This window comes from Callospermophilus lateralis, chromosome 3 (assembly GCF_048772815.1).
Source record: "Callospermophilus lateralis isolate mCalLat2 chromosome 3, mCalLat2.hap1, whole genome shotgun sequence".
NCBI lineage: Eukaryota > Metazoa > Chordata > Mammalia > Rodentia > Sciuridae > Callospermophilus > Callospermophilus lateralis.
Window position 1 is genome coordinate 95126317 of NC_135307.1, and position 13268 is coordinate 95139584.

Below are 13268 nucleotides of genomic sequence, written 5' to 3' on the forward strand. Positions count from 1 at the left end.
AAGGATTTATCAACACAGAGTTATTTAAGGAGGATCCTGTATTGTTATCAGAAACTAAAAGGATAAGGGTAACAATTTGGAAAGAGCAACTACTCTTTCTTAAATAAGTCTATATAATTAACAGATAGGAAGAGGTCAATGACCTAGGAGTAACAATCAACTCAGGATTTTACTTTTCATTATGTTATTCATGAACACCCGGAGCACTACACTATAATGCACAAATGGATACTGACATGGATCCTGCCAACCTTGCTCTACACATCATGCTTTCACATTATCTGTCTAGTGGGCACTCTATCTTTAGCTTGCAATGACATGACTCCAGAGCAAATGGCTACAAATGTGAACTGCTCCAGTCCCGAGCGACATACCAGAAGTTATGATTACATGGAAGGAGGGGATATAAGAGTGAGAAGACTTTTCTGTCGAACACAGTGGTATCTGAGGATTGATAAACGAGGCAAAGTAAAAGGGACCCAAGAGATGAAGAACAATTACAGTAAGTAATGTCCTTTATTTAAAGCACTGTTTATAGCCCTTGACAATGTGTTAAAGGATAAATTTTCAGGTGATAAGCTTTCTCAGTTTCCCTTACTTGTGAAATAATAATTAAATGAAATATTGCTTTCTAATTTCTGTAAATTGGGATTGTGTGAACCATGTTCCTAAAAATATATCTTGGAACAGGGCAAGTTTACTAATACTATAGTTGAAACTTATAAATAAGTCAACTGTAAAACACATACATGTCCTGAGCTTAAAATGCTCTTAAGTTAAGCAAGATGTAAATAGTATTATTCACATTGAAATGTGATTTTTTTTCCCTAGCAAAGCTTTTTAAGAGTTTTCACATAATTCTATGTAAATGCTTACCAAAGTCCGAATCACCAGTTTGAGGAAGAATTTATTTATTTTTATAGTTTCCTTTGAAAGAATATTTCCATGATGCAAAATACTTAATCTGTGTTCAAAAATGCATTTTTTGTTCAATTGTGTATAATTGCAAAACTGAAGGGAATCTGTGCCATCCTCATGCATTCATGTCACAATGAGTTAGTGTTAGATTGCTTACATATCCACCTAGGCATAAAAATAGTTTCTTTCTAACATTTTCTTTATGTAAATCTACTGTGTCATATAAGCTCTATGTTGTTTTAAGAGAAACAGAAATGTCAGTAAATAAAAGTTGAAAGAGATGTTATTTTCATCATTTATAATTGAAAAGCCTTACATTTTCCCTAAGAATCAGTTGTTATTTTCATATTAAAATATCAGGATTGAATTTTTTTTCAGGATTGAATTTTTATGATTAATAACCAATTTCAATAAAATATTGAAAATATTGTAAAACATACTTCAACATTTACCTTATGGATTTAAAATTCCTCACTGAAAATTAGCTTTGGTAGTATTATTAGGACTTGGAAAATGTTAATATTATACATGTTAGGTGTGTTAAAGTCAGTTGAAAAAAATAATGCATGAGGATGGTGGTGTGATCATGTGCCTAGCACAGTGCCAGACTCATAGTAATTACTTAAAACTTTTGTTTCCTGTTTACTAAATGTCTTTTAGACTTCTAAACTAATCAATAAATAAATGAGCATTTGGGAGAATTATGCTTACAATATGAAAACAAAAGGATCTTTAACTATAATTGATACAGAATGTTAAGGCCATTTTGATGGGCTGTGAACAATTATGGTTTTGTTATTATTACTGCTATTAACAAAGGTATCATGTTAATTCTAAAAGATTGTTCTGATTATACTGAAGTTTAGTTAAGGAAATGACTATTCAGAGGAAGTTTTATGGATATTCATTTCTATGTGAGCAATAAAATTTGGCTTATCATCAGCTTACTTAAAAAATATTGAGATTTATGATAGATAATGGAATCTGGTAGAAAGCCAGAGCTCAGATGGAAGTTATAACACATGGTTCCTGTGCCCTTCTGTGAATGACTTTTCAGTTTTTCTAATTTCATCTGTAAAACATGGGATATGTTCTCCAACATACCTTCTAGTTCTTATAGCCTAGTCTGTCCTCAACAACAGAGCATTTTGCATGAATGTAAAGAAATGTAAGTAGCCATTGTATAACTATCACCCACAATGAATGAGATGAAAGTGAATATTATCTCAATGACAAGATTTGTTGCCAGATCTAATTTCAAATGGTAGTAATAAACTGTAGAATTCTTCTATACTCTAATTCCTTTTGAATGTTTTACCAAATAATGAAAAAGTGAACAGTTGGATGTAAAATTTAGTGAAAAATGAATAATATGTATGATTATTTGGCATCAAAAATATTTTCAATTAGAATGTATTCATACATGTAAATTTTATTTTGTGTTAAAATTTCTTAAAATACATATATATATGTACATATATATGTGTACATACATACATACACAAAATACTAGAAGTATTCTATAGTTTGAAATACAATTTGGTAACTTTGAGTATCATAATGCTATTTTGGTAAGTCATTTCTCCTCTAACACTAGGTCAACAGTAAAAAGAAAGGAAAAAATTCATCCTATGTCATTATAAATTAGAATGTCATAATATCAATGTATTAAAAAGACATGACTTACATTATGTAAATAATATTCACCTTCAAGCTTTTTACAAGTCTATATATGTGGTATACCTTTTTGAGATGGTAAATTCTCCTGGAAAGAGAAATCTTCATCAGAATTCTTTAAGCAAATCCTAAATCATTGTCAAATTGCCCTGCTATCTAATTGGAAAAGGAGTCAATAAGGTTTCTTCAAAATTAAGTAGGCTAAGATAATTTTGTCTATAGGAAATACTAAGATACAGAATGAGATAATTCAATGAAGAATCTGTGGAGAATAATTTACAGAAGATAATTCTGATAGCTATTTCCTATTACCTAAGAGGCAGCCTTACTCATTTTAAGAGTGAATGTCTATACATGAACATGCAAGTTCACAAGGTGCAATTGAAGCTATTCTATTAGGAAAGATAGATACAAAGGAAATACCTAGGAGAATTTGTTTAAAATAACTCAAGAGGATGAGAAACTTGAAATTCCAAAATTTGGATTGTTTACAACCTTCAATAATTAACGAATGAATGAATAAATGAACAAAAGATTTTCCTTTCTTGTTTTTGTTGAAATGAGAGTTAAAGATAATTGGACTGTCTACTAGATTCTGATGTAGCAGACTTGTGTAACTAGTGAATATCAGAATTAAATTTTAAATATCATTCTTCATATTTTTATGCCTTAAAATTTTTAACAGGTGTTGAACTTCTTTAGGGGTCCGTGATATAGATTTTAATATCGTACATAAAAATACCCTTTTATATGAAAAGTAAGATGCCAAATATATAAAATATTAATTGTTCTTTGTTACCATAAGAAAGTCCCAATCCATTCTCAAAAGATTTCTTTGAATGAAAGGGAAATGACTTGGGATGTTAATAGCACTTAGAGGGATGCTTAGTTCTACAAACAGAAGCACAGCTCCCACATAAAACTATTTTGGTGGAGTTCTGAGAATTGAATCCGGGGACTTGTGCGTGCTAGGCAAGTGCTTTACCACTCAGCCATATCATCAGTCCTTAGGAATGTGATATTGGTATATATGGATTGGCATTAGCAGGAGAGGGGAAAGATCTGGTTGTATGTTCTTGCTTCTAGAAGAAGTTAGACTGGGATAGGTGGAGGAAGGGTGGGGAGGTGAAGAGGGAAGTGTTTGGAGAGGTAGATGTGATTACTATGTCTCATATCTTTAAGGACCTTGAAAATTTACTAAAGCTACCCTGGATTGTGAAGATCTCACTTACTTCAGTCTTACCTTAGTTATAGTGTCATCTTATCAAATAATTCAACTTTAGTTTGCAATGAACACACTGCAGAAAGCATGTACCAAGGAACTGACCAGAAATAAGACCTATATTTATAGACATATGAGCAAGAATTAATTGTGTAGATGGGGGAACTCATGAAAGGCTAAGAAAAGTTGGACCTTGTTTCTGACTATTGAGGGAGAACATCTGTTACCAAAGAACTGGTCCTAAGGAATTGCATACTGCTCCTAACCAGGAGGCAAAACCCTTTTCTCTCTACTTGTTCTTTTCGGTGCTTCCACATTTAGCCTTTGGGTAGATTTCTCAGTGATAAAATTGGAACCTAACTTGAGCAAATAGTAAGTATACTAAAAGCATAAAATGTCCCTTCAAAAAGTACATTTGTGTTCTCTACAGAGGACAAAACTGATAACTGGAAAGGAACTGGAAAGAATAGTCAATGCTTCCACTTCTGTTGAGACAGATATAGAGGGTGAATCTAGATAATTATTGGACCATCAGCAGACAGAATCAATCAATCCACACCTGACAAAAATAACACTGCTGTTTTAGTTGGGAATTGAAGTGCTGTATGAGAGATGGCAGCAGTGTGCTGGGTGCCCATCAACTGCCCTGAAAGACAGATGTGGAACAGAGAACCCAATCCTTCAAGATAATCTTCTTGCTTTTGATATCTAATTAGTAAAATATTTTGTTCCTTTCACAATAGTAAATAGAAAAAATCCTTAATTGTCATAAACCACTAACCCAAGAGAAATCATGTCTTCCATCGATATCATTGAGCATTGTTAGCTCCATCGCAAGAAAAGGGTTAGCCATTCTGAAAACTGGCCAATGATTTGGCAATATTCTCTTTTGGATTGTTAGACTGTGATGGGATATGGCCTAACAATTGGCGAAAAGCAAATAAACACAGTATTATTGGATTTGACTTTGGCCACAAAAGCTTCAGCAACTTTAGTTGTCAACAATTCTTTGGATAGGCTCCTACTCAACAATAATTGCTGCTAGTAGCTATCAAATATATACCTATCACTCTAAATATGGAAAAGATAAATTTGCTTGTGTTTCAAACAGAATTTAGCAAGTTGTTTAAAGAATAATAACTTACATCGTCAAAATAAAAAACAATATAAAGATAATTTCTGCCTCTATAAAATGATAATAAATGGGCTGGGATTTTGGCTCAGTGGTAGAGCACTTGCCTAGCATGTGTGAGGCACTGAGTTTGATTCTTAGCACCACATAAAAATACATAAATAAAATTAAGGTATTGTGTTCATCTACAACTGAAAAATATTTTTAAAAATGATAATAAATGAATCTGTGGAGCTCTATGGAACATATCTATGAAAGACAATCCTAGAAATTATTGACAAGATGGAATCCTATAGTACTGATGACCTGAATTCCCATATATAACTTGTCAAGGCTCTCAATTATGGAAGATGGATAAATTGCTGGGAAGAAGATTGGAAATATTAGCTGTTCTTTGAAACTGTACTATGACATCTTATATTTTGTTTTATAATCTTCCTTTTTTGGCTGTGATAAGTGCCTGGCATTTCCTAAATAATAATAACTTCATTTATTGCCATAGGCACGTCTCTTATCATCTCTTAAACCTTCATCTGAACTGACCATTTCTATATCACTCTTGTTTCTATATCAAACCAGAGCATCTGATCTCTGTGACTCAGCTGTGTAACAACTCTTTAGCTATAGTTTTTGTGCATTCAGAGGCCCAACTGAATTGGAGAGAATAGAAGAAGCTGGTTGTTAGATATATGGGAGGAGCTGCCTTTTGTAGATTTTTCTAATTCTCAAACTTGGCTAAATATAATCGGCTGGGGAGCTTTAAAACAGTTTTGATGTGAGATTCCACCCACAAAGATTCTCATTAAATTGATACAGATACAGTCCGAGTATCAGGAATCTTAAACTCCCTAGATAACTTTGACATGCAGCCAAGGCTGAAAACTACTGAACTAAGAGGATCACATTAATTACTGGGGAAACCATAGCTCAATTAAATCAGGATCTCATGAAGGCAGGGAGGACCCATGAATCAGACTTTGTTCTCCAGTGATTTTAATGTGCAGCTAAGCTTGCAAATCACTCATATAGGGACCAATAATTCTAATTCAGCCGGAACTCTCTCAGGGGTCCTGGGAATATTTTAGAAACCTTAGAGGGCTTCAGAATTAACTTGCACTTTAGAGGATTTTGGAATAGGCTTAATCTTGGAATCTCTGAATTGTGCACTGAGGGAGTTCTTCTGGGCTCTTTTGACCACTCTGACAAATCTTAGTGGCTTCAACATTTGGTAAACTTGCTTAGAAATGCATGTGATGACAGCTCTGTAGCTACTATATAAGAAGGTTGCTTTAGCAGCAAGGAAGAATAGGTCCTGTGCTACAGTCTCATGATATGACTCTCTTCTGACATTTTTCAAGGTACCTGGAATACAGGCATCAATGCCAGCTTTCTTGGCACATAAGTAAGCCACTTCTGCCTATGAACCCAGATACCTCCAAGTTAGGCTTCTATCTCTCATAGCCACCCCCCTTAGTTCAATGGCAGAGGTTTAAAGAAACAATTTCTAACCTAGAAAACCTATGGGGGAGAGAACCACAATCCATATTAGTGAAAAGGATATTATTATAGAACCTTGCTCTTTTTGTACGATTGGGATGCATAACACGAAGCAAAGTTTTCTTTTCTATCAATTTTTGGAAGCACTCCCATAACATCACTATTGGAATATGACAGTTTTCTCTATTTAAATTTCACATATGGCATATAGAAGAAAAGGCAGGATATGTGTATACTTAAGTAACACAGAAGATGAAAGAACTTTTGTTAGATGAAATTAGTCTTCGATATGATCTACTCTCTTCTCCAAACCATATCCAAACTTCCTACACCCAAAAGAGGTTGAAAAAGAAAAATCCCCTGCCTCCCACAAGATTTGAAATGCCATGTTGAAGAGTCACTAAATATTTAACTCTTTCTTGACCAAGTTTCATATATGCTTTTGAGGTTAAATAAGGACTTAAGTAGAAAAGCCATATCAAATTCACTAACAAAGAAAATGCCATTTAAGTTCCTTAGTTATGTCTATGAATGTGTTTGTTACAGTGAAAATGAAGAGAGGGAAATTATCCAGGACTAATTTTAGGTAGGCAACATCATTCTTTTTTTTTTTTTTTTTTTTTTTTAAGAGAGAGTGAGAGAGTGAGAGAGTGAGAGAGAGAACTTTTAATATTTATTTTTTAGTTATCGGCAGACACAACATCTTTCTTTGTATGTGGTGCTGAGGATCGAACCCGGGCTGCACGCATGCCAGGCGAGCGCGCTACCGCTTGAGCCACATCCCCAGCCCCGGCAACATCATTCTTAAAGGGAGAAAGCTTAATATATATTGGGGAGGGTTGGATCTAGAGATTCTCCAGTTGCTCTAGTAAATTTTTTCATTGGAGTGGTTGGGAATACTTGATAGGTAGTGTCTATCTAAGAATAAATAAAAAAAAAATTTGTGAATAGGAGGGAAAAGAGAAAAATGGGAAAGGAAAAAAGACTTTATATAAAAATTAATGGATTGGAGGGCTGGGGATGTGGCTCAAGCGGTAGCACGCTCGCCTGGCATGCGTCCGGCCCAGGTTCGATCCTCAGTACCACATACAAACAAAGATGTTGTGTCCGCCAAAAACTAAAAAAAAAAAAAAAAAAAAATTAAAAAATTCTCTCTCTCTCTCTTTAAAAAAAACTAATGGATTGGAATCCTCTATAAACTTAATGTGAAGTATAAAGGATTCTCATTAGCTAGAGCTTTACTTTTTTTTTTTTTGATTCACTGAAGGAATGAGGACAATGGAATGCATTGGATTGATAAGATAGTAGAGGCAGATAAAATAAATCAAGATAAAAGAAACTTAACTAGAAATTTTAGTAATAGTGTACAAAGGGATTGAAATGTTAGTAGGTTATCATAGCACTGAAATAAGAGGTTTGAATCTGTTAATTTTGTGCATAAAACTGTAATAATCTTTGCTTCTTTATCTGAACTATTCTGAAACTGAATTTATTTTTATGATTAATGTAATACAAGAGCAGTGAGAAATATTTCAACACAATATATTTCATGTTCTATTATAATATTTCCCATTTTATCTATTTTAATTTTAAATGTAATTTCGGATAATTTTGAGAAAATTATATGCAGCCAAATTCAGAATCAACTGAGCCTGAATATTTTTTCTTAAGGCAGTATTTCCAAACTATATTTCTTAGAACTCTAATGTCCCTTGAGATGTTAATGGTGTTTTCTTGAAGCACAGTGGCATGGAAACTGTGCTTCAGTCATGCCTCGCTGACTGGTAAATATTAAGTTAAATAATGTTGAACAGGTCTTTTAGCAGAACATCTGTGACCCTAAACTACAACTACACTAATGTGAATTGCAAAATTCTAGGAAAAGTGTAAACATGGTTTTCCAAACACATTTGATATCAGAACACTCCTCTTACTCCCCAGCTGCCAACCCCTGGTGCGGGTAGAACATTTAAATTTCATTAAATTACAATTTGAGAACTATAGTCTTGGGGGTCTATCTTTGGTGTAGTCAATAACTAAATCAAGCTGCCACTCCATTGTTTGATCCAAATAAAAATGCTAAAAATTTACCTGAACCAATATTTTAAGCTTAACTAAGCATAACTAAAGAGTTATGCCAAAATCAGGAATTTTGAGTTTGGACTATCAAAGTGATATTTTGGGCATGGATGCTAGTTGAAAACCAGAGATTTATAGTGGGAGTTAAGCCTGGTTCAAAGTCTTTTCTTAGTCTGTTCAGAACAGCTTCATAGTACCATTCTCCTAAAATGATGCCCAATAACTATTATTTGGGCAACCTGTAAACTGTCAAAAACCTAAAAATGTCTCAGGATTCTAATATCGTTGAAAAATTCTTATCATATCAACCATAAATTTTGTTTTACTTTTCAAAAAAACAGTTTGAACAAAAGTTGTAGTTATTTCAACAGTAAAGAACAAATTTCATTTACTGCTCAAAATCTACTTAGAAATTTAATATTTAATATAACCTGATGGAACGATTGTTAATTTTCATTTCAACATTCTTTGAGAAGGACACTCATTTGATATTTTAAATAGAGACAAAACCAGTACTGTTCTTATCATCTTCTGTGCCTTTGTTGCTTTACTTTCCATATAGAATACATTTGCCTTGTCTGTGGTTCTTTCTGTTTGCATTTGGCACCACCACTAGGATGTCACTTCTGGAAAGATAAGCACCATAGTTTATTCTTTCTTCTATCTCTCCATGATAGAACATGCAGCAATTAGCCCAAGAGCAGAGGTGGAAGAAGGCAGAAAGATTCATAGTCACTCAATATATTTCTCCTTTAGTTTATTATACATTTAAAATTAGTTAAAAATAGGAAATACATTTCTAAATTATCAAGAAAATTTAATGTGGATAAGAATTAAAAGTCTTACTGAAGTAAAAGAAAAACATATCTCACTTTCCTCTTATTCTCTATCATTAAAAAAAGGCCTCCAGTACCAATTTGATTTAATGTATTTCTAGGTAATTTCAAGGGACAAGTAGAAAAATTGTTTTATTTTAGAAGAAGTTGTTGACACTGGAAGGATGATTGGCAGGAGGGCAAGGTGAAGACAAATCCTGGAAGAATTGTGGCCCTCCTCAATATCCATTCTTATTCCTACCTGATTGTCAACTAATCTTTGCATATCAAAACATAAATGCAGAGCTGAGTGTGATGGCCCACACCTGTAATCCCAGTACTTTGGAAGGCTAAGGAAGGAGGATTTCAAGTTCAAGGCCATCCTCAGCAATTTAGTAAGACTCTGTCTCAAAAAATAAATAAATAACAAATAAAAAGGGCTGGAGATGAGATTCAGTGGTTAAATACCCTTGGGATGATCAATCCCTGGTACCAAAACAAATGAATAAATAAGCAAACAACAAAACCACACAAACATGTGTACATATATATGTGGAAAAAATTCATAATTGGTATTGGTCATAGGAATAGAATCTGCCTCCTAACAAAATTGATCCTGGACTTTATGATCAGCACTGAAAGGAAAAAGGGCATATATGTGGGGACAGAAAACTGGGGAAAAATAGAAAGTTGGTGAACCCACTCTCAATTTGTTTTAATGCCAGCAGCTCATATATCCTCATATATACCCCAACTAAACTGCTACTTCTCTAAAAAAACAGATGCACGATTTCTTCAGTGTGGCAAAAGGAGGATCAATGACTTTTTGTTGAATTAATGAAAGAATTGAAAAAGCGGTCATTAATCTTTCAAAGTTTTATATGATGTCTTTTCTTTAAAGAGTAACTACTTTTGAAGGCATAATTCAAGTTCTGCTAATTGGGATAATATAGACAGCTTTATTTTTTTCTTGAATAACTGCATATTTTTCTTTTTAGGGCCTTTTCAATCTTTGATAACCAACCTTTGGTAACTGTTCACAAATAATCACTTTCAAAACTGCATTATCATTATAGGGAATTTTTTTACCCCATAACAGTTGCCAAGAAGTGAAAGAAATAATGGTTTTCAGACTTATGGTCTGAAAGGACAAAATTATGGAGGTTATCTGTTGCATTCTTTAAGATAAGGCAAATTTTTACTACCAAAAGTGTTAGACCACCTATCTTGACTACATAACTCTATCAGTAGCCAAACAGCTGCACAGAGTTTTACTCCCTCTAATTCATGATGCTGGCAAAGAAATGAGGTGCTTTTCCACGTAGATAAGACTACTGAACTGTTTCTGAGAAAGTAGGCTCACTCTCTTGTACAAATAATGCACTATAAAATTATGTTGGTTGTTTAATTGGAATTTGGAAAGATTCTGGCCAAATTTGATCTTCAAATTTTCTCTTAACTGCCTTGAAATTGATCAGATATTGAAAAAATTATACATCCCAAAGGAAATGAGCATAATCTGTATCATGACTATTAAGTAAACTTTAATATTTATGATGTTTTAAAGTACTATTTAATAGTTCATCAGGCACTCACATTAATATTAGCATTTAAAATTAGTGAACTGTGTAGAAATAAATTTTGTTTGTTACTCTTGACATAAATTTTCCAATTTAGTCCATGCAAAATTGTATAACATACAATTGGGAACATTTTTATTGAGTGCCTGAATATAAGTATATGGCTAAATAATGGTTAATCCTTTGAAAATACTTGCCAGTAGTAAAACTGGTATGGAATATTATATTCCATAATAATTATTTCTCAAAATACCTCCTGCTATAAGCTTATAATCACATTAATAATTTATTTCTTGGAAGAAAAACAGGCTTTCAGGAAATTCACCAGTTTAATAAATTCACTAGTATATCAACTCTAGTTTAAAAATTAGACTGTTTTGCCTCCTGTTTAGGTGTTATTTATTTTAATTAAGAAAGAGTGGTGCTTAAAACTTGGTGATGATTCAGTTGATCAAATAAAAATCTTTTGAGTGCAATGATTGTTTTCCAGAAGTATTTGTATGGGTTATTAATTTACAGCATAGATGTTGAATATAGGTTTGATGAATTCACTGGGTGATTAATATCATACATTAAAAACAAGAAGTATATATACAGAATACTGATTTAAACCTTTCAATATTTATAACTAAGCCACACTTTTTTTTCTTTATCTCCCCCCAAGTTTTTATTGGTGCATTATTGTACATAATGGTGGGATTTGTTGTTACATATTTGTACATGCACACAGTATAACAATATGATTTGGCCAATGTCACTTTCCAGCACTTCCCCCATCCCTCCCCTCTCTCATCCCCTGGTCCTTTGTCTCTATTGATCGCCCTTTGGTTTCCATGAGCTCCCCCATCCACACCTTTCTTTTTCTTTTTCCTCTCTAGCTTCCACATATGAGAGAAAGCATATGACCCTGATTTTCTGAGTTTGGTTTATTTCACTTAACACAGTAGTCTCCAGTTCTATGCATTTTCCTGTAAATGACACAATTTCATTTTTACTTAGGTTGAATAAAACTCTATTGTACATATATACCACATTTTCTTTATCCAGTCATCCATTGATGGACACCTAGTCTGGTTCCATAGCTTGGCTATTGTGAATTGTGCTATAAACATGAATACGCAGTATCATCATAGTATGATGACTAATTCTTTAGGATAAATACTGAGGAGTGGTGTAGCATGGTCATATAGTGCTTCCACCAGTATGAAAATCTTTTGAGGAACCTCAGTACTTATTTCCACAGTGGTTGTACTCATTTGCAATCTCATCAACAGTGTAAAAGTATTCCTTTTCTTCACATCCTGTCCAGCACTTATTATTATTTGTATTCCTGATGACTACCACTCTGACTGGTGTGAGATGAAATGCCAGTGTAGTTTTGCATTTATTTCCCTAATTGTTAATGATGCTGAACATTTTTTATATATTTGTTGGCCTTTTCTATTTATTCTTTTGAGAAGTGTTACTAAGACACTTTGAAGGGGAAAAGTGAGGCATTTTAAAGCAATATCTTTCTTCAATGAAAACATAGTCATGAATATTATTTTAAAATAGCAACAAAAATTACTAGTACAAGTGGATTTTCTGTGTACCTGTAATTGTGCAAAACACTTCATATACACTATCTAATTTAATCTTCATAGAGTGCATGTAAAGTTGGCAGATTTATGCTCATTTTGCAGATGAGGAAACATTGGTTCATGGATTTAAGTAACTTGCTCTAGGTTACATAGGTAGTAGTTGTCAGAGTTGGATGTCAACCCAAGAAGATTTAATTCCAAAGCATACTTTTAGTTATCATCACATGTATCACTACACTGTCACTGGTGCTATTAAAACATCACATAATAATCTGTACCATGCATTGGGATAATTTGCAGCTGAATAAGTATAAACAGATAAAAGGTTTTCATATTATGATCCAATAAGTACTTGGCACTATCTTCTTGTATTAAATAAATGCTTCGCTCCAATTTTCCTTGTATAAAACATCTCCATCTGTCTCCCCCTGAGTTGGTGTAGCAACCTTCAGTTTATTTTGCTTACAAATTGCTAAAGATGCTGCAGAAGTTATTTTGGTTGTGTTTTAGGCACATTTATGACATTTATGAAAATATTTGTACTTCTACCCATTAGTAATTGTCTGTATAATTATTATAGAATGCATACATAGATGCAATTTAATTTCAGAGAATAAATCAGTGAATTTTAAGAGTACATCCAGATAGTTTCTTTCTCAAGGTCATGAACTTCAAATGGAACAAACACAAAACAATAAAACAAATAGCAGTGTGTTTGTTCCAACCAGCACTTCTGAAGGATAGGTTGAATAGTTTACTGGCAATTGG

At 33.3% G+C, this 13268-nt stretch overlaps 1 protein-coding gene across 1 annotated transcript in view; it reads left to right on the top strand.

Moving 5' to 3' along the window:
- Positions 1-216: 216 nt before the first annotated feature.
- Positions 217-13268, top strand: part of Fgf7 (fibroblast growth factor 7) — a 55316-nt gene continuing 42264 nt past the window's right edge. Inside the window, exon 1 of the mRNA XM_076848557.1 lies at positions 217-502. Coding sequence (XP_076704672.1) covers positions 217-502 — 286 coding nt within the window. The remainder of the gene's footprint in view (positions 503-13268) is intronic.